We start from the raw sequence: 23,857 nt of genomic DNA, 5'->3' as shown, positions 1-23,857 counted from the left end.
ATAATGTGATGATAATTTTTTAAAAAATGTTCTACCCTGTGAACTCTTTTCCATTACTTCCTCTTTTGTTTCTGAGAATGAAACACCATTACCCACTCTCTGGATCCCTCCTGTCATAGAACTAGAAGTTTCTCTTTTCAATAAATCTAATCCCATTGCTTGTGGCCTGGATCAGATTCCATGGCATGTCCTCCAGAGAATTCCCCCAGCAGTAGCTCCTCTAATTTCCTCAAGATGGTGTGACTCTACCTTTCAAGCTCTTATCTCGTAATTACCCTATCAAGCATTCTAAACTCTAAACAAACTAGAATAAACTCTTCCCCCTTAATTTGTCTTGTACTTTTCAGTGTTTTGGCTAATACTACTCTCTGTGCTTTGAGTATCATACCTTTTTCTTTGACTGCTAAATTCTAATCCATCTTTTCAATCTCTAATCAAATGCCATGAAGACTTCCCTAACTCTCCAAGTCAGTAAGGAGCTTACCCTTGCACTTCAGTACTCTGTGCTAAGTGCTAAGTGTGTGGGGATGGGTGGGGTGGGGGAGACAAGACATTAGGTTTAAGTGGTACACTGCCCCTGTTCAAGCATGCCATCTGAAATTCATTTGAAAGTAGTAATGTACATTTTTGTGGTTATGTAGTGCTTTGAGAGCTATCATGGTGCTTTTTTTGGGACCAGATGTGTGATTTCATTAGTGCAGGGAGCTAACTGTGAGGAATGTCTTCTGCTGATGAAGAAGAATATACTTACCATTTAATATTATTTATTAATTTACCTATGTTTGTGTCTTGCTTCTTTCCAGAGTTTAAGCATAATTTCTCTAAGGACAAGGACAGTGTTTTTCCTAATTGCTTAAATTTTTTTTTTACCATTCTCAGAACCCATCAATGCATTTTTAGACTGTAGGTATTTAAATATGTGTTGAATAATGAATGAATAGCTTCATCTATTCATTCATTCATTTATGTCAGAATGACCATTTAAAGTCCCTTAATTTCCAGAAATCAACTATGTTGTCTGGAGCATCCTTTCACAAACAGTTTGACCTCTGATAATTGCAAAACTTGAACGCACAAATTCCCCACATGCCTCACTCCATAGGTAGTAATTGCACCCATACTTCCAAACAACTTGGGGATGTACCCTGATGATTCTCTCTCACAGAAGGAAGAATTTCCAGCCTACCACATAAACACAAACATACAACACTGGAGGCTGTTTACCAAATTGTTTCTTAACTAGTCTCCCCTCCCTTGCTCTCCATACCATATTTGACTGCATAATCATCATCACTGCATAATTGTCCCACCCTGTTTTTCAGTCCAAAAAATTAGTTTACAAGCTTGTAATCACTGCATGGTATAATTCTGTCCGTCACACTGCTTTGTCATACTATGTCATACTGTAAACAGAGCAGCAATGTGTTCACCAGTGGCATATGAATATGCATTTATCTCTTTCTCACTGAGAGCCAGGAGCCTAGAATTCTCAGTGCATGTGCATTGTCAGTATATTTCTGAAAGTCAACTTTTGTGGCTTGTTTAGAGTGTGGCAGTACTAATCCTATTGTCATTCAACTCAAAGATAAACTGTAGGCACAATGGGAGTGGGCAGACAGGCAAAACTGACATGACTAAGTCATGTGATGTGGTAAGACTTTCACCTTCCCAATCTTAAGGTGTATCCACTAGTATTCTCTCTATCCTAATCTTGCACCAAAGACAATTTAGTAACAAATGATTTTTAAGCAATACTGGCACAATTTTTTTAAGGCTTCACATAATAGTTACACCTCACTTTCTTGTAAAAAACATTTGACACGAATCTGCCATGATTATGCAGTGAAATATGGTAATTTTATATTGGCAGAATAAAGAATAACATTTTGTCTTTTGATAATGTCAGCAATAAGAAAATAAAAAGTCCATACATCCCATTACACTTTCCTGACTCAACAGACCTATCTACTTGTTCCCTTACCATCTTCTTTCTCTGCTGCATTGTTACCTTCCTGTTTGTATAGATACAGCTATCTAGAACATGCATATTTCATAAATATTCACCTAAAACTATTAACAATGAAGAAACTTCAAATGCACTTATTTAAACACTCTATTTCATTCTTCCTATCATATAGACTACCATCACTAATAGTTATTTATGTTGAAATATTATCATTCTAAACCATAAATTCTCCCTGGTAGATTATATGCACAAATCTCTACCAAGGAGTGATGTCATCTTTCTAGTAACATTCTTTTACTTCTTTCCAAGGCAACTGGAAAACCCCAAGGATCTTGGCAAGCTACACATTGGGCAATGCCTTTCAATGTCTTCTCCACATTCAAAGAAATATAATTTTCCTACTCCTATTGTTTACTGAAACTTGCCTGTATTAACTGAAGTTCACTCTCCAGTTTGACTCTGTCTGCAGAAATGCCACTCTCTGGGGAACTGGCTCCAGCTTCACATCGCTCCAACCAGGTCAGAAAGGTGGACAGCTCTTTTTCTAACCTAAAGAAAGTAGAGTTATAGGAAATTATTTTAAACTCATCTCATTAGAAGGATTTTTTTTTAAGTTTGTAGAGTTGTGATTGAGAATTTTTTTTAACCCACAAGTAAAATTATGGCAAGTTATTTTAGATTTTACAGCTGAAGATTTCTGTCCTTTCAAATATTCCCAGTCATAATGACTTTAAATCTGTGAAGAATCTTAAATTGAACATCAGGGAGGTCTTATTTAATACTAAAAATAATCTGATATTAAACACAATTACAATCAAACTTGTTTAGCAACTATTTACATTTACATTAAATATATAGTTAACCAATTACTCCAAGTGTTCTGGAAGATATTGGCCATTGATTTTTATTCACTTTTTATCTACTGTGGTTGGTGAATTTGTGCAGGAATTGGGTCTGAGTAAAGCAGAGTCCTGCAAGTCAAGACTTCACCCACCCCTAATCTTACTGGTCCTCTTCAAGGTACAGTCAGTGGATAGATTTTTTTCTTTGCATTATTTTATAACGATCTTTTAAGATTTTTTGTGTATTCTTCATTGTTAGTGTTATTAGGATTATTATACTCCATTATATTAACGTACGACAGTTTCTTTAATATTCTTCCATTTTTAGACATTTAGACTATTTCCAAAGTTTTGTGATTATATGCCATGCTACTGGGAAAAATCTTGGAATCTTCTTTGATTGTTTTCTTTTTTTATTGCTCTTTGAGGGCATGTTCCCAACAGTGTAATAATTGAGTCAAAACATATGATTTTTTTTATGTTTTTGTGATGTTTATAATTTTTTTTACATACAGCCAGAATATTTTTCAAAAAGGTTCTAGATGTTTGCAATTAAATAACCAGAAATGAATAACTGTACTCATTCCTCCATAGCCCTGCTAGGATTGTTTTTTTAAAAATACTTTGTACATTTGATGGGTATGAATTAAAGTTATTTTAATTTTCATCACAAGGTTGAGATTTTATCAAGTGGTTATTAATAATTTGTGTTTCCTCTTTTGGAAATTGTCTATTCATGGCCAGAAATGTATTTTTCATATTAAGTAAGGGTTCCATAAAAATGTTCAGTCTATGCCTTCCATTTTTCACCAGATGATGAAGAGCCATGCCCCCTAATATTAGAGCAAAGGACTGTAATGCGAATGTAAATTTTAAAGATCTTCCCTGCCCCTAGGCTAAAGTGCACCAGAAGCCTGGGGAGGGAGGCTTGTTTTTCAGTAGATACTTTTTGATTGGCCAGTGGGTCAATAAGGTTGTTACATTCTCTGAGCCTGGAGAAGGCTATATAAGCCCTGATGTGTAGCTTTGTTTTGGGACTCACTTTGAGAAGTGTTCTGTAATTTGATCTGAATTCTGGGAAGCCGTTGTTGAGAGTCCCCCGGCTTTGAAAAACCCAGAATGTGGAAACCCAGATGTTGACTGGGTATGGATGTAATGGTTGGACAGTTTGGAAATCTGTCTACTTGATGTTTCTGTCTTGATAATTATGCCTGTATACTTTGAGGGTGCTGACCTTTTCTCCTGAATAAGGTAAACGATATATGTCTGACTGATTAAAGTAAGCTTGTTAACCCATTTTGAGTTGCTTTCCTTTAACAAAGCAGATCCAAGAACCTGTGGTAGCTGCAAACCCTGAGGACGCTTGGGGTGCTTGCTGCTACAAGGACTCACCTCTGCCAGTGGGCCAATAGATTCTCTAGCATCATTTGTTGTTCCTTAGTGGTAGCAATCATCTTCTCATATCTTTGCTGGAGAGTCATGGCTTCCTGAACAGATGAATCTTTGTTAACAACCTTGTTGGCACTCACAGACAAAGAGGTAACTGTGCTGCTCATCATTTCCAAAGCCTGGCAGAGATCCTGACAATCACAGAAAAGGAATACAAAGGAAGAATCTTGTTTAAAAAAAGTGCTAAGTGATATCCAAAGTAAACTTAAAAAATAAAAGAGAGCATTACCAGAATCCTTATCTCAATTATTCAAATGCAACCTATCATAGTGAAAAAAAAGTTAATCCACCTAGCAATATCATTTGAATATTGTAGACACAAAAGTGAATGGAAAATTACTGTGCTCCCCCACCCAAAAAAAGGGTGGGAGGGGGTTATTTTTTAATTTGATAGGACATTAAACATCGTGTAGTTCAAACACTCTCACCCAGAGGTGAGGAAAATGAAACCCAGAGATGTGAAGTGATTTTTCCCAGTTATTAAACTAAAGATTCACAGCTTCAGTGTTCAATTCACAGCAACCTCTGTGTCATCCTAACTTCTCACTTTCTCTCACCCCATATCTCTGATTATAAATAGTTTCATCGACATAATGATATCTTATTATGAAATAATGTTTATACATTTATATTCAAATATTCAAACCATATTTTAAAAATTGTAATAAAATTTCAACTCTAATAGATAATATTGACTCTTCTTTCAAGAAATAATTAAAGAAAAATTTCTAAGTACAAATGAAAAGTGTAACTCTCTGATAATCAAACAGAAAATACATTTTCTTACCATATGTTCTTGGAGAGCTTTGTATGTCTCTGTAGCTGATGAACATACTTTAACTGGTTCATTCAATTTATTTTCAAATTCAGACACAGATTGTTGGACCTAAAACATTAATGAAGATGCAAGTGTAATGATTAAAATAACTGTAATAAGACAAAAAACACCAAATATAATCCTGCTATTAAATAGTGAATGACATGCCCATTTGTTGCTTTATAAATATTTTATAATTTGATGACAAATTTTGAAAACTGAAAAATCTAAAATAAAAATCAATAGCTTCTTCACTGCTGCATGACTTGAAAGATATTTCATTCAAACTCAAAGCTAAATTAAACAAAATGTAATATGATATTCATATGATGTCCAAAAAGGAAACTTTCAAATTACTTTAAACTTACAAACTAACGTAATGTATAGGAATATAAAATTAGGTTAATTCAATATTTGTTTCATGTGGTCCAGGAACTAGAATATTGCAGGAGATAGAATTGTATTTGGAATAAAAATCTTCATCCTCTGTAAAACTATATAATGTCAATAAAATGAGTCAATTCTGATCATCTTATACCTTTTTAAGACTTTCTTCAAACTTTTGTTGCTGAGATTCATTTTCTATGAGTGTGGCTTCCAGACACTGAGCATGTTCCCTGAGTTCTTCCCAACGTCTTCTTAGTTGTGTCAATTTAGCTTTAATTCGGGCAGATTCTCCAGTGGTGATGAACTGAGCAAAAGAGTGAGTTTCTTCTTCTAGTCTTGGAATGTCACTTTGATTATTTTCTATTCTCTTGACAATAACCTAAGTTTTGAAACAAAACAACAGTGTAGACCCAGTTGGCTTTGTTTTTCCTATAAGCAAATTTTTGTGTCATACTGAGAAAAGTGTAAAAATGTTCTTGAACAGTTGTAATATATCTAGGAATAATTTGGGAAATGCCATAATTATGACCCATTTGTTTCTTTTTTCTCCTTCCTTCCTTCCTTCCTTCCTTCCTTCCTTCCTTCCTTCCTTCCTTCCTTCCTTCCTTCCTTCCTTCCTTCCTTCCTTCCCTTCTACCTTCTCTCTCTCTCTCTCTCTCTGTCTCTCTCTCTGTCTCTCTGTCTCTGTCTCTCTCTGTCTCTGTCTCTCTGTCTCTCTCTGTCTCTCTGTCTCTCTCTCTGTCTCTCTCTCTCTCTGTCTCTCTGCTCTCTCTCTCTGTCTCTCTCTGTCTCTCTCTGTCTCTCTGTCTCTCTCTCTCTCTTTCCCCCCCACAAAATCTGAAAAAAAAAAATTGAACAGATGGTGGAATGTGCAATGATAGGGACTGCCTGCCTCTGCATGTGCTGAATAATGAGGGGCTTGGTAGAATAAAATGAGCTAGTATGCATATTCTACAACATATCTAAAGTCAAATAAAATTTGAAGAACCAGAACATTTTTAAGGGTCAAGTATGTTAAGTTCAAGGATACAGCTCAGGTCAAGAATAGGATCTGAGGTAACCTTATTTAATGAAGATATTGAATGTATAGATTTGAGGAAAGGGAAAACTCCCAACCCTACCATCTAAGGGAAAGCTAATCATGGCATCTATTCAGTTTCTTCAAAGGAGAAATGTAAAGTGGTCATGAAATCAAACATGTGTGTTCCATATACTTAAGACTACTACACAATACAAAGATGTCTCTGAATATCAGTGCTTTTATAAATACAAGCTTTATTGTGGTATATAGTATGAGTCCTACACATGAGAATTACAGTGTGTACAATGTGATATTTATGAAAAAAGTACACAGTAATGTAGTGGATAAAGGGTTGGTATTAGAGTTAGGACACTAGAATACTTGGAGTTTGGATGCTATCTGTGAACATGGGCAGGTCAGTTAATCTCACGGTGCCCCAGACAACTTTTTCAGACTCAGTTATAGATGAGTAGCCAGTCTTCATCAGTGGGGTTTCTATACTACAAGGACTGAATCACTGGTCTAGAATCCTTCTTCTCACACTCAGGACAATACATAGTAATTAAATTCACATGCTGCCTCACTTGCAAATACATTTATTCTCAAATGATTCATTTTCACTCCTCTAAAGAAATAGGACAAAGAAAAGCCAAAAATTTAGACAGAAATCTCATGTTCAAGTAATTAAGATGAAAGATCCTGGAATTTCTCCTCCTTCTAATAAAAAAGTATCTAAATTTCAAGATATCTTGTTAATTCTGAAGTGATATAGGGGATGTAACTGTTCTTAAACTGGATATATGTATCCACAATAGAAACTTTAAGAAAATAAAAGATTTTAGTACTTCTAAAAGTTTTTTTGATGAGCTTGGTAGCTCTGTGTAGAATGCTAAAATATTTTTTAATCAAAATTGCATAATCATGTTATGAAAATTCTGTGGAATACATATCATAGTTTATATTTTAGAAATGGGATATTTAATTAAAACTAAAAAAGGGAGTAAAGGTTTATGACAAGGACTGAGTTTTATATATATGCTCACATAAATATTGAAACCATTTTGCTGATCTGTTGTATAGATGAATTCTCATACCTTAATTTGATTTATACTGAATTCTATGCTATCATGGGTATTGTTACAGAAAATGTGACATTAATTTATACACCTTCAGGAGAAATTACCTTGTTTTCTATATTAAAATATAGATCATTCATCCATCCATTCGTTCAATAATCTTTTATTAAGCTTCTATCATGAACTAGGTACTAGATGCCATAAATACAAAACACAAAAGTGAATCTATCCTTTTCCACAAATATCTTACATTCCTTTGGAAGGAGAAAAACAACTACTACATACAGAGCTAAGTAAATACTAAATATATTCAAAATAAATATGAAATATTTTTTTTGGGAAAAGGGCAAGAGTCTGACCCTAACAAACAAAAAATCATGAAATTCCACAAAGTTTTGTAAAATGCCATACAGGGATCAAATACACTGCTAATCTATTTGGATATTTATAAAGTATAGTGAGCAATTAAAATCTATTTCTTTAAATGAAAAAGCATTTATTTTCCTACAATGTGATATGATCATTGACACAATTCTGGAGTATTTATGGAATGATTATTGATATCAAGGTAAACTTATGAAAAAACTTGTTAAGAGTTATAAATAAATTCAGAAATGGGGTGAAGGGAAGAAGGGGTCACAATGTTGAGATAGAAAATGTAGTAGTTTTATGTTTTCTAAGTTTCAACCATATTCTTTGAACTTCATTTAGTGAAATAAAAGGCAACTTTCTTTATACTTTTTACAACTTTGAAGATTAAGAATCTTTTATGAATCTGTCCAAGGTATGTCGAATCAGTTTACCTTAGGAAATTATAGCCGACATACAGGTTGTAGGTAAAAAGGTGTATATACTTGTTTGTATGTCTTATGTGATTAGTAATGATGAGTCAAATTCCATGTTGGTGAGGGCTCACTTTCTCCCCAATCTATGCATACTTATTTCTTATTCCAGGATATAATAATGCATGGTGTTTTTCTACCAGTGCCTACATTTACCCTGATGAAAGGGCATAGGATACTTGCATTAGAAAGGAACCAAGAAAATCTGTGAAAAATGAGTATCTGAATTTTGGAAATGCACAGATGACAAGAGAAAAGGGGGAACTTTCAACAACTATTTGTATGACAATATACCCTCTTCTTTTGGGATCAAGGATGCTACATGGTCATAAAAGCTAAAGTAATCCTACTTTAACCTTTCCAGCTGAAATCATTTATGATAACATAACATGGTGCTATTTTAAAGGAAAGGATCTAGAGAGTTAAGTCATTTGACTATAAGCCCTATGTCTAACATTAAGGAGGAGAGTGGAAAGATACACTGTTTGACACTGAGAACAGAATTGCTTGAGCTCCTCCTTGTGGTTGTTTAAGGCAACTACTGTTATCTTGTTATTAAAATGTTTGAAATGATTCTTTAAAAAATTATTTTTTAAAAGATGAATGTTTTTCCTATGTGTTGCCTAGATGAATAAACAAGAGAACCCCAAAGGGTTTTATTCAAAGTCAACAAAAGAATTATGCAACCATAATTTTTTTTAATGTCATCATATACAGTGTGAATTTTGTATGTATAAACCAAACACTAATAAAAGAAAACTTAATTTATAAATTTTTTCACAGTCTCCATCAAAACCCTCCAGCTTGGCATTTTTTTTTACAAATGTAACATACAAATTAAATACAACCACATACCAAAAATATCAGCCCTCCTTACCAAGAAAAGAAATGGAAAAAAAAAAGGGGGGGGGGTCTCTTCAAAGCTACATATGTATGAATTGTAAATGTAACATGTGAACAGATCACCTTAATTTGGCTGATTTGCATGTCCCAGGGAGATGATGAAGTTTCCAAGGCATCCAACTCTTTTTCTCTTTCAGTAATCCAGACGGAGAGGGCCTCAAAATTATTGCCAAAATGCTCCCACTTGTTTTTCACCATTTCCATGGTTTTAATACTAAAATTAACCAGATCAAGTGAACAAAATGCAATATTTTAATAAAGATAGTCGTTAGTGTTTTCTTTAAATTATGAAGTTAAATTTTGTGAAAACATTTGTGGCCATATCGACTTTTTTGGCCACTTAAAGGAGAGGCACATTTTTTTCCTTATGAACAGGAGTGACAGGACTTCATCTTCCCCATTAAGTGATTTTTGCATGATAGGTACATGCAAAACAAATAGAAGCATGATATTAGGACTTAACCAACCATAATATATTATGTACCAACAGCACCATTCCAACACACACATGCAACACATACACACACACAATGCTATAACTAAAAGAATGTGCATCCATGTAAAAAGTAGAAGGAAGAGAGACTGCTGAGTGTTCAGTGGATTGGATAGTGCTCTGGCTTTAGAGTCAGGAAGACTTGAGTTCAAATCCTCCCTCAGACACTCACTAACTCTGTGGCCCTAGGTAAGCATCTATTTACTTATTGATAAAATAAGGAGCTGGACTCAGTGGTGTCTAAGATCCCTTTCAGCACTAACTATATGATTCTCTAATATTAATAGTAGAAAGAAAAGCCACTACCTCACAATGAATTTTAAAATGATTTGTTTTCATATCACAACATCCCTCAGTTTAAAGGGAAATTAAAAATGCTCACTCTAAAGATATCTTTATCCTTTGGTTCATAAAATTTGCTTTTAGGTATCATGAGAAAATTTAAAATCTAAGTGAGGACATCCTATCATGCAGAAAATGTTCTTTCTTCTTTCAGCAACTCCTAAAACTTCTGAAATGCAATGCAATCAACTACTTTATAGTTCTTGTGGGATTCTGATCACAAATCCCCCCTCCTTTTTTTTTTACACCTATTCTTATTGAGTAATCACTTACTATTTGTGAATACTTTAGGATTCACTTTTTATGATCATATGAAATGAATGTTTCCATTTTAATTATTAGTTTGCACTATTTATGTAACCTGGTAAATGTGTTTGTATATGTATGTCTTATCAGCTATAAAAAAAGCTTAAGAAACCAACTGAATCTTATTAAGAATATGTGTCAAGTTAGACAAATATTAAAGAACTCCCCTTTTTCCCAAAAGGCACTTGAAAATATCAAGAAAAAAAAGTGGCATTACTTATGGTCAGCTGAAATGGCCATGCAGCTTCTAGTCACTAAAGCATGGCTGCATATTCATACCCCTGGAGCTTATGGGAGTTAGCTTAAATGCGAGAGTAGAATATGAGAGGAGGATTATAGTGATTTTTGTGGAAAAAATATTTTTATAGCATTTGTCCCTTATGAAAGCAAATAGTAACTATCTGATCAATTGTTACAATATGTAAATACCCTGCTGTGGTTTCATTATTTAAATCAGGACAGGCCTAAATAAAATAAAATAGTCTATTATATTTGATAGAAAATTTGTGTTATCTGTGAAAAGTTCTGATTTATTATTTGCTTAAAAAAATCACTTGACAGTCAAAGTATCATCAAATTAAAATTTTGGAGAATTGCCAAAATTGGTTGAGGATCTTAAGACAGAGTCTCATTAGTGCAAAAAATGAATCCCATGAAGTGGTTGAATATATTAATTATATTCTACTTGAAATTATAATTATATAGACTATTTTCCAAACCAAAATAATTGGTTCCAGCTCAATTGAAATATGTAGCATAAATACAAATGATGTCATCAGTTCATGGGATTTGCTATTTACACTAATCAGGACTTCACTTAAACTAAATTTTAAGATTGGGAAAGATAGTCTGTGAGGAAACTGCCACCACTAATGCAAGTTAGCACCTTCTTTGCAAATTAAGAGTCTCTTGTAGAGTTGCCTCAAGCATTGTGAGGTTAAGTTACTTGGGTTAGGGTCACATAGCCAAGTCTTCTTGGGGTCACATAGTCAAAAGTCAACTCTGTCCACTAAAACCATGCTATGTCATTTTACATATTTAAATTTCATCTTGGGAATAGCGTATAATCTAAACTATTGAGGAATATGTTACAGAAGGTTTTTTGGTGGTTCTTTGTTGTAACATGGAAAACTGGCCAGCTTTATCTGTGTGACAAACTTTGTAACCTTCTCTCAACATTTTTGTCTCAATTTTTAAAAATATATTTCATGACAAAGTCATGATGATGATTCAGTATGCAAAGTCATGAAGGTCTTCATAGGAGAGACTATTTATGGAAGAGATAGACATTGCCCTAAATCCTGGGGATGAACAAATCATAGAACAGCCCATTTGTACTTTCTTGCCTCAAAAATAAACAGCAAGAGCCCATTAAAAATGCAATGGCTTCTTATAGATGGCTTCACAAAATAGCAGAAGAACCAGTGACAATTTGGTATTGTATAAATGATGGTGAGTCACTGCAAACATTTTCTTTTGGTTGGTGGCAACTGGTCTACATGTTGAGCTAACAGTCCTAGAATGTTAAATCATGCCTGCAAATCAATTGCATTTCTACAATCTGCTAACTGTTAGCTAACCCAATAAAAATCCTGTTCAGTAATTGGCACCATCTAGAGATCCAGTCACAAATGTCCAAGTACAAAAGGCCACAGAATTTAAGTATGGCTTTTTCTAGTTATTAGAATCATTTTAGGCTGTAAAAACTGCATCCCTTTTGTTGCTGTTGCTGCTTTTGAAATTTTAGTTTCTAAATTTAGTGACACTTCCTATTAATGAGTCACTATCTGAGAACATGCTGTAATACACAGACACTTTGAAACAATAGTTTAAACAAAATATACAGGAAAGATTATATTAAAATTTATCTCAGAGAAGAAAGTTTAGGACTTGTCAAGCACATACTCTTCTTCAAGGGTTTCTTCCAATTTTTTGACTTGTTCCTTGACTGACTTGGCCTGTTGCTGAAGAGCCTGCTTAGTCTTCGATCCCAGCTGTATCTCTGATGCTTCCTTCACAAGATTCTCAGCCTGAACTGCAATAGCTTCTGTACGTTTAGAAAATGCCTGAAAAAAAGCAGTGGAATTAGTAAGAGAAAATCTTTCTTGCAAATTTCTTACTCATACTGTTAGTGTTTATTTGTCAATGCTGTCTTCATTTTAATTATGTATACCCTGAGGAAGATTTTCAGTTATTCTCTAGTAAACTCTTTAAAAACACTGAGATTTGATTTTCTAAGTCAATAAATCTTACTTTGAATGATGTCATCAGTATATATATTTATACACACACATATATATACATAAACAGAATTATATATACACATATGTATGTGTATATGTATATATTATGTGTGTCTACGTGTGTGTGTATATATATATATATATATATATATATAAAGTGTATATTTATATAGGATTCAATTACTATTCCTTTTGATGAAATGGAGGAACATCAGCTCTGTGACTGCCTCCTAAAGTACAGACCTTATCATCTACCCTGCTTCTATGTTTTATAAACCTCTGGCAATGTCATCTGACCTAAAGACCCCTAGATCTTGCCATTCTCACTACTTCCCCACCAGGACGTGAGGTCTTTCCATCTGCATTGAAACTGAGGTTTTTTTTTTTTTAAAAACTTGTTGTTTCTCTCAATAAAAAGTATAATCTCCAGGCAGAGTCAAGATGGTGGAGAAGAAAGAGGATTTCTGTGAGGCTTCGGGTTCCACCTCCTCCAATTCATGTAAAAGGTGACTCTGAAGAAACTTTAGAACTACAGAACCCACAAAATGACACAGAGAAGCTAACCTCCCACTGAAGACAGCCTGGCAGGCCAGCAGGAAGAGGCCAGCACAGCACTCGGGGAGCCGAGCCCAGCCCTGCATGAACTGGAGGTCTTAGCCTTAGGGCAGACCTGACCAGCCACTGACTGGAGGGACTACAGATCACCAGCAGCTATTGCAGTTTCCATAATTACCAACACATAGATGCTAAGGACAAAGTGAGAGGTCAGTGCAGTGTGGACTTTGGGACCCAGTAGTTGGGAGTGTGGTCAGCCTTTGCCTCGGGGAGAGAAGCAGATGAGGTGCAGGGGCCATGTAGCCAGAGCCATGTGGCTGCTTCAGCTCCTAGCCTGCAGATTGTAGGGGGACCAAGCCACCAGTTTAAGGGGTAATCACTCTTGCTTTAACATGCTTGGATCTGGATTGCAGTCTAGGATGGAGGTCCTAGGGTGTGTGGCCAGCTTGCCAAAGCACATGGAGACTTCAGAGAGGGCACCCAACTAATATCTTCGACAGCTGAGAAAACCCCAGAGATTAGGACAAAGCTCCCCTGTCTGGTAGAAGAGTCCTACTATGGCAAAAAGCCCATAAGTCAAGTGATTGAGTGGCAACATAAGCAAACGAGGGAAGCTAAACAAACAAAGCAACCCAACTTCACACTCTTATTTTGGGGACAAAAAAGATCAAAGCATGGAACAGGAAGAAGACAGTGAAGTCAGAATTCCCTCTCCAAAAGCTTCCAAGAAAAATAGGAGCTGGTTACAGGCCATAGAGGAGCTTAAAAAGGATTTTGAAAACTAAATAAGAAAAGTGGAGGAAAAATTGGGAAGAGAAATGAGAACAATGCAAGAAAATTATGAAATGAGAGTCAACAACTTGACTGAAGAAAAAAAACACCTTAAAAAATAGACTAAAACTCAAATGGCAAAAGAGGCTCAAAAAGGCAATGAGGAGAAGAATGCCTTAAAAAGCCAAATTTGCCAGATGGTAAAAGAATGTCAAAAGCTCACGGAAGAGAATCATTCCTTCAGAATTAGATTAGAGCAAATGGAAGCTAGTGACTTTATGAGAAAACAAGATACAATACACATCCAAGCAAATGAAAAAATAGAAGGCAATGAGAAATATCTCATTGGGAAAACCACTGACCTGGAAAAGAGATCCAGGAGAGACAATTTAAAAATTATTGGACTACCTGAAAGCCATGATCAAAAAAAGAAACTAGAAATCATCCTTCAAGAAATTCTCGAGGAAAATTGCCCTGATGTTCTAGAACCAGAGGGCAAAATAGAGGTTGAAAGAATCTACCAATCACCTCCTGAAAAAGATCCCCAAAATAAAACTCTGGGGGGGAGGGAAGTTGTAAGCAATCATTTTTGAAAAGGGACAGGATCAAAGTAGAGAATAGAACAAGTGGGGGGTAGGATAGGAGGGAGGGAAATATAGTCAATTTTTATAATATATCCACTATGGAAATGTTATTCATAGCTACACATGTACAACCTCGACTAAATGGCTTATCTTCCCAGCAAGGGTGAGTGACAAGGGAGGAAGGGAATGAATCTGGAATTCAAAGTTTTAAAATCAAATGTTAAAAAAATACATATACTATTATTAACATTATTTTACATGTAACTGGGAAATAAGATATATAGGCACTGGGGCATAGAGATCCACTGTGTCCTACTGGAAATTTGGAGGGGGTATAGGAGAAGATATGGGAGAGAGCAGATTGGAGGAGGGGATATCCAGTGGGATCGCTATTTTGGGTGATGGGTAGGGGAAAAATGGGAAGAAAATTTGTGACTAAAAATCTTGAGGAAATGAATGATGTAAACTAGAAGTTAATAAAACATTTGATTAAATTAAAAAAATTTTTTGAGAAGGCAAAAAAAAGTATAATCTCCTTGAAAGCAGTGATAGTTATACTTTTTCTATTTTTAACCCTGAGTCAATTCAACAAACATTTGTTAATTGCCTACTATATGCCAGGAATTGTGCTAAAAGATGAAGATACAAAACAAGGGGGGGGGAAAGATCCTTGCTCTCAAATAGCTTACAGACTAATGAGGGAAACAACATGCATATAAGTATGTACAAACAAGATCTTGACAGAATACAGTGGGAGGTAGTAGAAAAGGGACTTAGCACATTTCTTGACACACAGTATGTGCTCAATGAAGTTTTTTTCATTCATTTCACATGAAATTGTGACTATAAACTCCATGAAAGCAGGAGCTATGAACCATCTACATTTTTTGTCTTATCCAGCAGAGGCAAATCAAATGTTTGTTAACTTGATTTGAATTTCAATGGAATGGTTAGCTCTGAAATTATAACACTTTCTTTCAGAGCACAGCTTATGTTTTTCATATATATTTTGTAGAATAAACATTTCCAACAGTAAATGATAGGTTTGTTTATCTAAGAAATACCAGAATGCTAAACATAGTTTTTCAAATGGCATTAGGCCACCAAATCTCAACTAATAATTTTCTGAAGACCCATGATGTAATGATAATAGCTTACATTTACATAGCACTTTATATGTGCCAGGCACTGTGCTAAGTGCTTTTACAATCTCATTTGATCCTCACAACAACCTTGGAAGGAAGGTGCAATTAGGATCTCCATTTTACAAATGAGGAAGCCAAGGCAAATAGAGGTTAAGTGACTTGACCAAGGTCACCCATTTAGTAAGCATCTGAGGCTAGATTTGAATTTCTGTTCTCCTTACTCTGAGGCCATCCTTTATCCACTGTGCCAATTAATTGCTTGGAGGCAGCCTAACAAATAGGTTTAATAAAGAACTACAAGAAGACTCAGATTCTTTTGCTTTCTTCTTGCAGTAAAACCTTCAATAAGATAATAAATTTTGTGCCATAATTCTTCACCTATAGTTGCTGCAAACGAATTACATTTGGGCCAAGTAAAAATCAATTCTATTCTTAATTAGAATTATTATTTTGTGGCCCTCCTTTCAAAATATGCAATATAACTACTTTACATTAATGGTCAAGTACTGTATATGTGTGTTGCTTTTATTTTAAACTAAGTCAAGGAAGAACATGCATCATGAGTAATCATAAATTTTATTTTTTTTCAGGAATCAAAATAAACAAAATGCAAAGGTTAGAGAATTTTAGGTCAGTAGATAATTAACTAAAAGAAAAATAAATCATTCACATAGAACAAATTCTTGGGGCTGAATCTTATTTCTGGGAAAGAACCAAACTTATCATAAGCACTCAAATGTTGCCAGATGGCATGAAAGATCTATTAAAATGACAAACAAATAAAAAATAGGAGAAAAGGAGCAATTATAGAACAGTTGTTATAGATCAGAACTTGTTAATCAGCAATGAGTTAGCTAGTGGGATTATGGTTGAAAGAAATTAGATTTTGCCTAAATGATGTCAGGTTATGAACAAAAAGATTTAATAAAATCGCAAAGATGAAACACGTTTCACCTGTAATCATGTCATAATTTATCATTAAAATTAATGTATAGGAGTCATTTGTAGGTCTTTATAGATTGTATATAATTTATCACTCAACCTGTATTTGGAGCCTTTGACATGTGATATATCCCATACACATACAAACAACTCACCTAGGCCTTTATGTACACATATGTTGGTATGTAGTTAAACAATTATAGAACAATACCTAAGATTTTAGAGCAATAAAAAGTTCTATTTTCATATTGTTTTATTAATGATATTTGACTGTCTTTTTATGAGAATGGGAAAGGAGAAATAGGAAACTTCAACACTATGTGTGAATGGTTCATATTAAGTTTAGAGGATGTTAAAATATGGAATTCATACACTAAAATTTTTTTTTGCCTTTTTTTTTTGGAGGGTGTAAGGTAGGGCAATTGGGGTTAAATCACTTGCCCAAGGTCACACAGCTAGTTTTTTGTGTTAAGTATTTGAGGCTGGATTTGAACTCAGGTCTTCCTGACTCCAGGGCTGGTGCTCCATTCACTGCGCCACCTAGCTGCCCCTAATTCATACATTTTTAAACTTACATATAAACTGATTTTTGAATTGAGGGAAAAGTGAATTGGTGAAAACAGATGCATAATTAAGTGCAAAGCACATAATCAAAGAAAAAAGATGAAATTATGGATAATCTAGAACTAATTAGAAAGTGATCACACATGGTGATAGAGTTAGAAAATCTAGGTTTGAATCTCCAGCTTTATTGATAACTAAGCATGTGATATTGGGTTGGCTATTTTTGTAATATCATATTTCTTTTTCATGTTGTCTCACCCCTGAGAGTGTAAAGTCCTGGTGGTAATGGACTTTCTTTTGCCTCTTTTATTATCCCTGGCACTTAGCACAATGCCTGGCATATGGTAGGTGCTTAATAAATGCTTGTTTATTATTGATCATTGATTGAGCTTGATTTGTAAAATGTGGACAATAATGCAAACACAATCTACTTCCCAAGGTGATTGTGCTATGCTGTGTTTTGAGATAATATATGGAAAGCATTTTGTAACCATAAAGTAGTAGATGGGAAGGAAGGAGGGAGGGAATAAGCATTTACAGAACACCTATTATGTGTGTCTTAGAATGTACAAGATTCCATGTTAAGTGCTTTACAAATATTATCTCATTTAAATTCTCACAACAACATGGGAAGGCAGGTGCTGCTATCAACCCCATGGATACTAATAGTATCTATTATCCAGGTATTAAATATCTGAGGCCATATTGGAACTCAGATTTTCATGACTCTGGTCCACTGCTTTCTCCTAAGGAGCCCCCCCAGATAAATGTGAACTTTGTAAAGCAGGGATGGTAATATCAGCTTGACTGCTTCCCCAGATTGGTGCATTGTGCTTTAAAATAAGGTTTGTAATAATATGTGCTTTGTGACTGTAAAGTAGTAGATCAATGGGAATTCTTATTTTAATTTAGTACTTAGGGAGTGCTTTCTTCTATGCTGGCATTCCTTCCACTGTTCCAAATTACACACATTCTCTGTTTGCTTTTCCCTTTTAATTAGTTCATGTTTTTGCATAAATCTTTCATAAAGGGTCAACTCAAAGCATGCTAGGGTTTTCTCCTTTCTTTTAATACCAGGTGTGGGAGGAGAAGGGAGGAATACAAATGTACCAGTTGAACTAATCCTCTTTGTTTCTTGGGGGAGTTTTTTTTCCTGGTCACCCATGTTTTCAATACCATCTTTCAGCCATTTTTTCATGTACAGGCCATTACTAATGTTGTATAGATGTATTTCTGCCAACCATTGAGTTTTATGTTATTTCTAAGTATGATTCCTTCAGGATTCTTTTGTTCCATGATTCAAAGCAATAGATCACCACTGGAAGAATAGTAGTATTAAAAACAAACAAAAACTTGGGTTTCTACAGAAGTGAAAAAGTGTGAAAAATCATATAAATTGCAATTTTTCCATATGCAATACAGTCTAATCTCTTCAGTTCTGGATTTTGTTCACTGTCCTTCTGAAGTTCTTGTCATATACATATATGTACACATGCATGCATATGTGCATGTATATGTGTGTGCATACACATATGATTAAGTAGGCAATAAGTGGTTTTCACACATTTTGTTTCTTCAAGTGTGCATGGTGGTTAGGTCAAATTCACATTAAAGAACTAATAAGGAAACTTTGTAGTATTTCAGACCTGAAATAATTAGCATCAAGCCAAATACTGTGCAAAAATAATGTGATTTGTAGACCATCGATTTCAATAGGGAATCATTTTATTTAGCCTCAGCACACAACATCTTTTATGAATGTTTTTCATTTTGTGTTTGTACCCTTGGCACCAAGACGTATGCCTTGCACATAGGAGGTACTTAATAATGCTTATTGAATTTAATTAAATCAACACTGGTAAATACCTGAATTGAATGGGTTTTCTGATTTGTACATCATTCACTTCACTTTAGAGAAATATTCAAAAGGTCTTTGAATGAAGTCATTCCTAAAGTTGCCTCTGTTACTAAAATAGTCTATAATTTTATTCTAGACATTTGAATGCTATTTTTAAATTAATGGACAATAGGCACAGTTTGCTATTAAGAAAATCAAATTAGAGTTTGAGTAAGAGACCAAATTGTCAAAAAACAAGAATAGAAAGAGAAAAGAAAAATAGCTAAAATACAGACACACACACAAATAAAAATCATCTAGAAACAGGAAATTATCAAAATGAACAAGATACAATAAAATTATACTGTGGGGTCCCTTTCAAATAAAGTACGAAACTTAGAAGTGGAAAAAAAATTGATGATGCAAGATACACTGAAAGATGTCCCCAGGTAGATAAATGCACATTCAAATAAACTCTAAAAGATCTGACATAGGTAAAGAAATCACAATATCAGGGGGTAAACTAGGAAAAGATCACAGATGTCATTGACAAATAATGAAAAAGTTTTTGAAAAAAAAACAGGAGAATTTTTTTTATATGACCAATATGGAGAAAAAGACAGAAACTCTCCAAAATGAAGGAGTAGTCAATAACATCAGATTAAATACAGCAGGAAATAATATTGCAAACAAGTTAGATCCAATGGATGTGGGTGGAGTGGGAAGCTTAGGAAATGACACAATTATCAGGAAAAAATGGAAATCATGCAAATTTAAGTGACAAACCCACAGAATAAGGAAAGATGCAGAAATCTCAAATTATTTTCCTCCCAGAGAATTTAAAAAAGCAAAAGAACCAAAACAAATTATTCCAACAAGTTATTTAGGAAACTTTTTGGAATTAGCAAAAACAAATGAAAATTTTTTTAAAAAGCCTGGAAAACTCCATAGGATCTCAACAAGAGAAAACCAAAGATTAAACAAATAATGGATAAACTCCAAAGAAGAAAAAAAGATCTCACTATCTAAAAAGAAAGAATAAAAGTAGCATACCAAGGAACAACAACCAGGATCACAGTGGACTTCTCAAGGGAGATAAAAATGATTAAAAAAAATTGGACTGTGCCATAAACAAACTTAAGAACCGTTGATCATGAACAAAAAATTTATCTACCCAGCAAAAACTAATACACTGTGTAAAATCAAGAGATATACATTCATGGAGAATTTAGTCTTTGAAAAGTTAGCAGAAACACACAAAGTCTACAATAGTCAAGTTAAACCACTTTTAGTAAATCAATATAAATCAATTTCTAATAAAATATGAAAATTCACAGATATATTGATTCAATTGCTTTATCTCATATAAAGGTATAATAAAATAATATTTTAACACTTTACTAATTAGAATATAACAAGTTCAACAAAAAGATAAGAAAGAAATTACAGATATTGATCAAGTATTAGTTAAATTAGATGTAGTAGACATATTGAAGTACTTCAATGAGAAGAGCAAAGACCATGTATAATTTTTTGAGTACATGCACAAATTACAGGAAAGAAATGCATGTGCTAGGAAATGAAGAAGTTGTAGATCAATAAACAAACCAATAGATTTTATATATTCTGCATAATGTAATAAAATAAGTAAAAAAACATTAACAGGTAAATTTTGATACAATAAGTAAAAGATTTGGATACAAGTGGACATAAAATTATTTATTAAATAAGCCCGAAGTTGGTAGCAGAAATTATAAAAATAAAGCTGAATTTAAAGATAGTAACAACATACATACCACATATCAAAATCTATGATATTAATTCATGGCAATACTGAAGAAAAATTAGAGCACTGAATAACTATTTTGATTTGAAAAAGAAAGAATTCCATTAATTGAATTTACATTTTAAAGCCCAAGAAAAGCAATAATGTATCTATCAAAAACAAAAAGATCTATAACCAAAATCAGAAAAGATAGTAACATAACTGAAAATGTTTTAAAAATGAATGAAATAACAAATCTATCCAAGAGCTACTTTTTGTAACTACCAACAAAATGGATAAACAATTAACAAATCTAATAACAAAAAGGAAAAGAAGTGGAAATAACTAAATTTAAAAATTAGAGAGATCATGAAAGCCAAAGAAAATCAAGAAAATGATCAAGAAACACTATGCACAGCTCTTTTCTACCAAATTTGAGAATCTAAAATGATACATAATAACTCATGAAAGCATTTCCCCCAAATTATAATATATTAATATAATGGTATATTATGGTGCTATCTGATCATAAATATAAGTTCAAAGAAATAAGGACATATCTTTAAGAAGTGATAAAAAATAAAGGTCAACAAAAAAACTATGTATGTTGAATAAAACAAAAAATGAAAATCAAAGGAAAAAAACTTTTAAATGATCTCAGGAGAGGACATAGAAATACAGTTTTGGTTTTTTTTTTTTTTAAAGCAATTGGGGTTAAGTAACTTGCTCAAGGTTACACAGCCAGTTATTTCTGGGTGTGGTGCTAAGTATCTGATCCCGGTTTCGATCCCTAGGTCATCCCGACACTGGGGTCAGTTCTCTTACTCACTGAGCCAACTGGCCACCCGTAAGCAATTGGGGTTAAGTAACTTGCTCAAGGTTATATGGCCAGGTGTTTCTGGGTGGGTAGTAAGTGTCTGAGCCTGGATTCGATCCCCAGGTCATCCCGATACTAGGGCTGGTGCTCTTACTCTCTGTGCTACCTGGCTGCCCCAGTTTTGGGTTTTGTTAAAATGTCTGCTTCTATTTTTTTGTTGTTAAAAATACAGTTTAGGGGAGCAGCTAGGTGGTGCAGTGAGTAAAGTGCCAGCCCTGGAGTCAGGAGGACCCGAGTTTGGTTTTGCCCTCAGACACTTAACACCCACACAAAGATACTAGCCGTGTAACCTTGGGCAAGTTACTTAATCCCAATTACCTTCCAAAAGACAAAAAAAAAAAAAAATACAGTTAAATAGGCTTAGATTTTTAATGTATTAGTTTATTTCTTCTTGCATATTGATTATTCTCTTTATAATAATTAAGTTTATAATAAAAAATAGATAAAAGTGGCACCAGGTATTTTCAGTACTTCTCATTTCATTGTTACAATGAAATGGTCTAATGTAGAAAATACCTGAAAAAAATCTGCAAGTATCCTCTTTATGTTTTTCACAAGAATGATCTTGATACAAAAAATAGACCATTCTTATTTATAGATGAGCAACCCAAGTATATGGTTCAGAAGTTGGTGGTGTTTTCTCTATCACTTTTATTTCATAAAAAATTTTATCTAGGATCTTTCCTATTCTATTATAATCTTTCTGTTGCTAGAATATCTTGAAATAAATTTCCATATGTTTTGAAAAAGGTATCAACTTTAACACAGATTTCTACCACATGTATTTTGGTCTCATCCAACCATTCTTCCTAATTTGAGTCTCGAGCACTATCAGTACTTTCAAACACAGTTGATATAAAATGAAGGTGATGGGATACAAATACCATAGTTTATGACAGTAAAAAACAATATTGACAATAAACATGCAAGCAGATCTGTTTCTTTTTAAGTCTGTTTATCTTTCTTCCATATTACTGACATATATTCCTAGGATGATCCAGCTTAACTAGATCTTACCCTAATCTTGATTCAGGATCTTCCTTCCCGCCCCTCCCCCCCTGCCCCACTTCTTTCTGCTGTGATACTCCTCATAATGGGTCTCAAATTAATTTGTACCAGAAAGTGAGTTGCCCTTGGCTCCTATGTCTCTTTCAATTTGATCTTTTTTTTTCCTGTCTTTTTTTGGAGGGGGGAAGCCAGGGCAATTGAGGTTAAGTGACTTGCCCAAGGTCACACAGCTAGTAAGTGTTGTGTCTGAGGCCAGATTTGAACTCAGATCTTCCTGACTTCAGGGCCAGTGCTCTATTCATTACACCACTTAGCTGCTCCTTAAGTCTCTTTCAAAAGTAGATTAAGTATTTACTGAGTGAAGTGATTTTTTTTTTACACTTTTAATCTACTAATGGTAATGACCTTTTAGTATTGGTTAAATTTCTCAAATAAATGTTGATAGAATCAACATCTTTAATTTCTTCAATTTTTCAAATTTTACTAATGCTATCACAATTAATATTTATGTGTGAATTTAATGTCTGGAAAGTATTTTATAATTAGTGTCTCATTTTAACTTCTTAAAACTGTATTTTTTTGTGGCTGTTTAAAAGTTAATTTTTTTTTTAAATGGAGATCAAGGTTGTAGCTGTGTAGTTTCAAGCAGTGCCTCCCAATTCTTGGCCACCATAATTTTTTTGTAATAGAGTTGTTAAATCAGGCTAACCAGCTAGAGATCTGATTACAAAGTTAATTCTTAAATGACTGATAATATCTGTAATTGGTAATTTCAGATCCATTAAGATATGGTCAGTTGCATTTTTTATGATATTATTCAGTACACATTGACTCTCTACTAAAGAAAGTACTCATATGCATAGCCTAGACTTCTTAATAATCTACCAGCTTTTGGCCTTTTTCCACCACACAATAATTTTATTAATTTGCAAAAGAAGAATTAAGAATTCATAATATAGAAAGGCCAAATGAATTCTTAAGTAATGTAGGCACAAATACAGATATTTGGAGAGAGGCTTATGTTATGGTGATATGATGTGATGTGATGTGATATGATATGATATATGACATGACATGGCATGGCATGGCATGGTATGGTATGGTATGGTTTGGCATGTCCTG

The 23,857-nt window shown here is 34.0% G+C and overlaps 1 protein-coding gene across 9 annotated transcripts in view; it reads right to left on the bottom strand.

Moving 5' to 3' along the window:
• Positions 1-23,857, bottom strand: part of SYNE1 (spectrin repeat containing nuclear envelope protein 1) — a 575,153-nt gene that overhangs the window by 318,032 nt on the left and 233,264 nt on the right. For all 9 annotated transcript variants that reach the window (XM_069069647.1, XM_069069646.1, XM_069069648.1 and 6 more), the window contains 6 exons: positions 12,350-12,510; positions 9,367-9,517; positions 5,613-5,840; positions 5,045-5,143; positions 4,201-4,388; positions 2,392-2,515 (listed from right to left, as the gene is read on the bottom strand). In XM_069069647.1, the coding sequence (XP_068925748.1) occupies positions 2,392-2,515; positions 4,201-4,388; positions 5,045-5,143; positions 5,613-5,840; positions 9,367-9,517; positions 12,350-12,510 (951 nt within the window). The remainder of the gene's footprint in view (positions 1-2,391; positions 2,516-4,200; positions 4,389-5,044; positions 5,144-5,612; positions 5,841-9,366; positions 9,518-12,349; positions 12,511-23,857) is intronic.

The sequence above is a fragment of the Petaurus breviceps genome, unplaced genomic scaffold (assembly GCF_028583685.1).
Source record: "Petaurus breviceps papuanus isolate PSGF00001 unplaced genomic scaffold, PetGlider_PUasm1.0 90784, whole genome shotgun sequence".
Lineage (NCBI taxonomy): Eukaryota > Metazoa > Chordata > Mammalia > Diprotodontia > Petauridae > Petaurus > Petaurus breviceps.
This window is presented reverse-complemented; position numbering and strand designations above follow the sequence as displayed.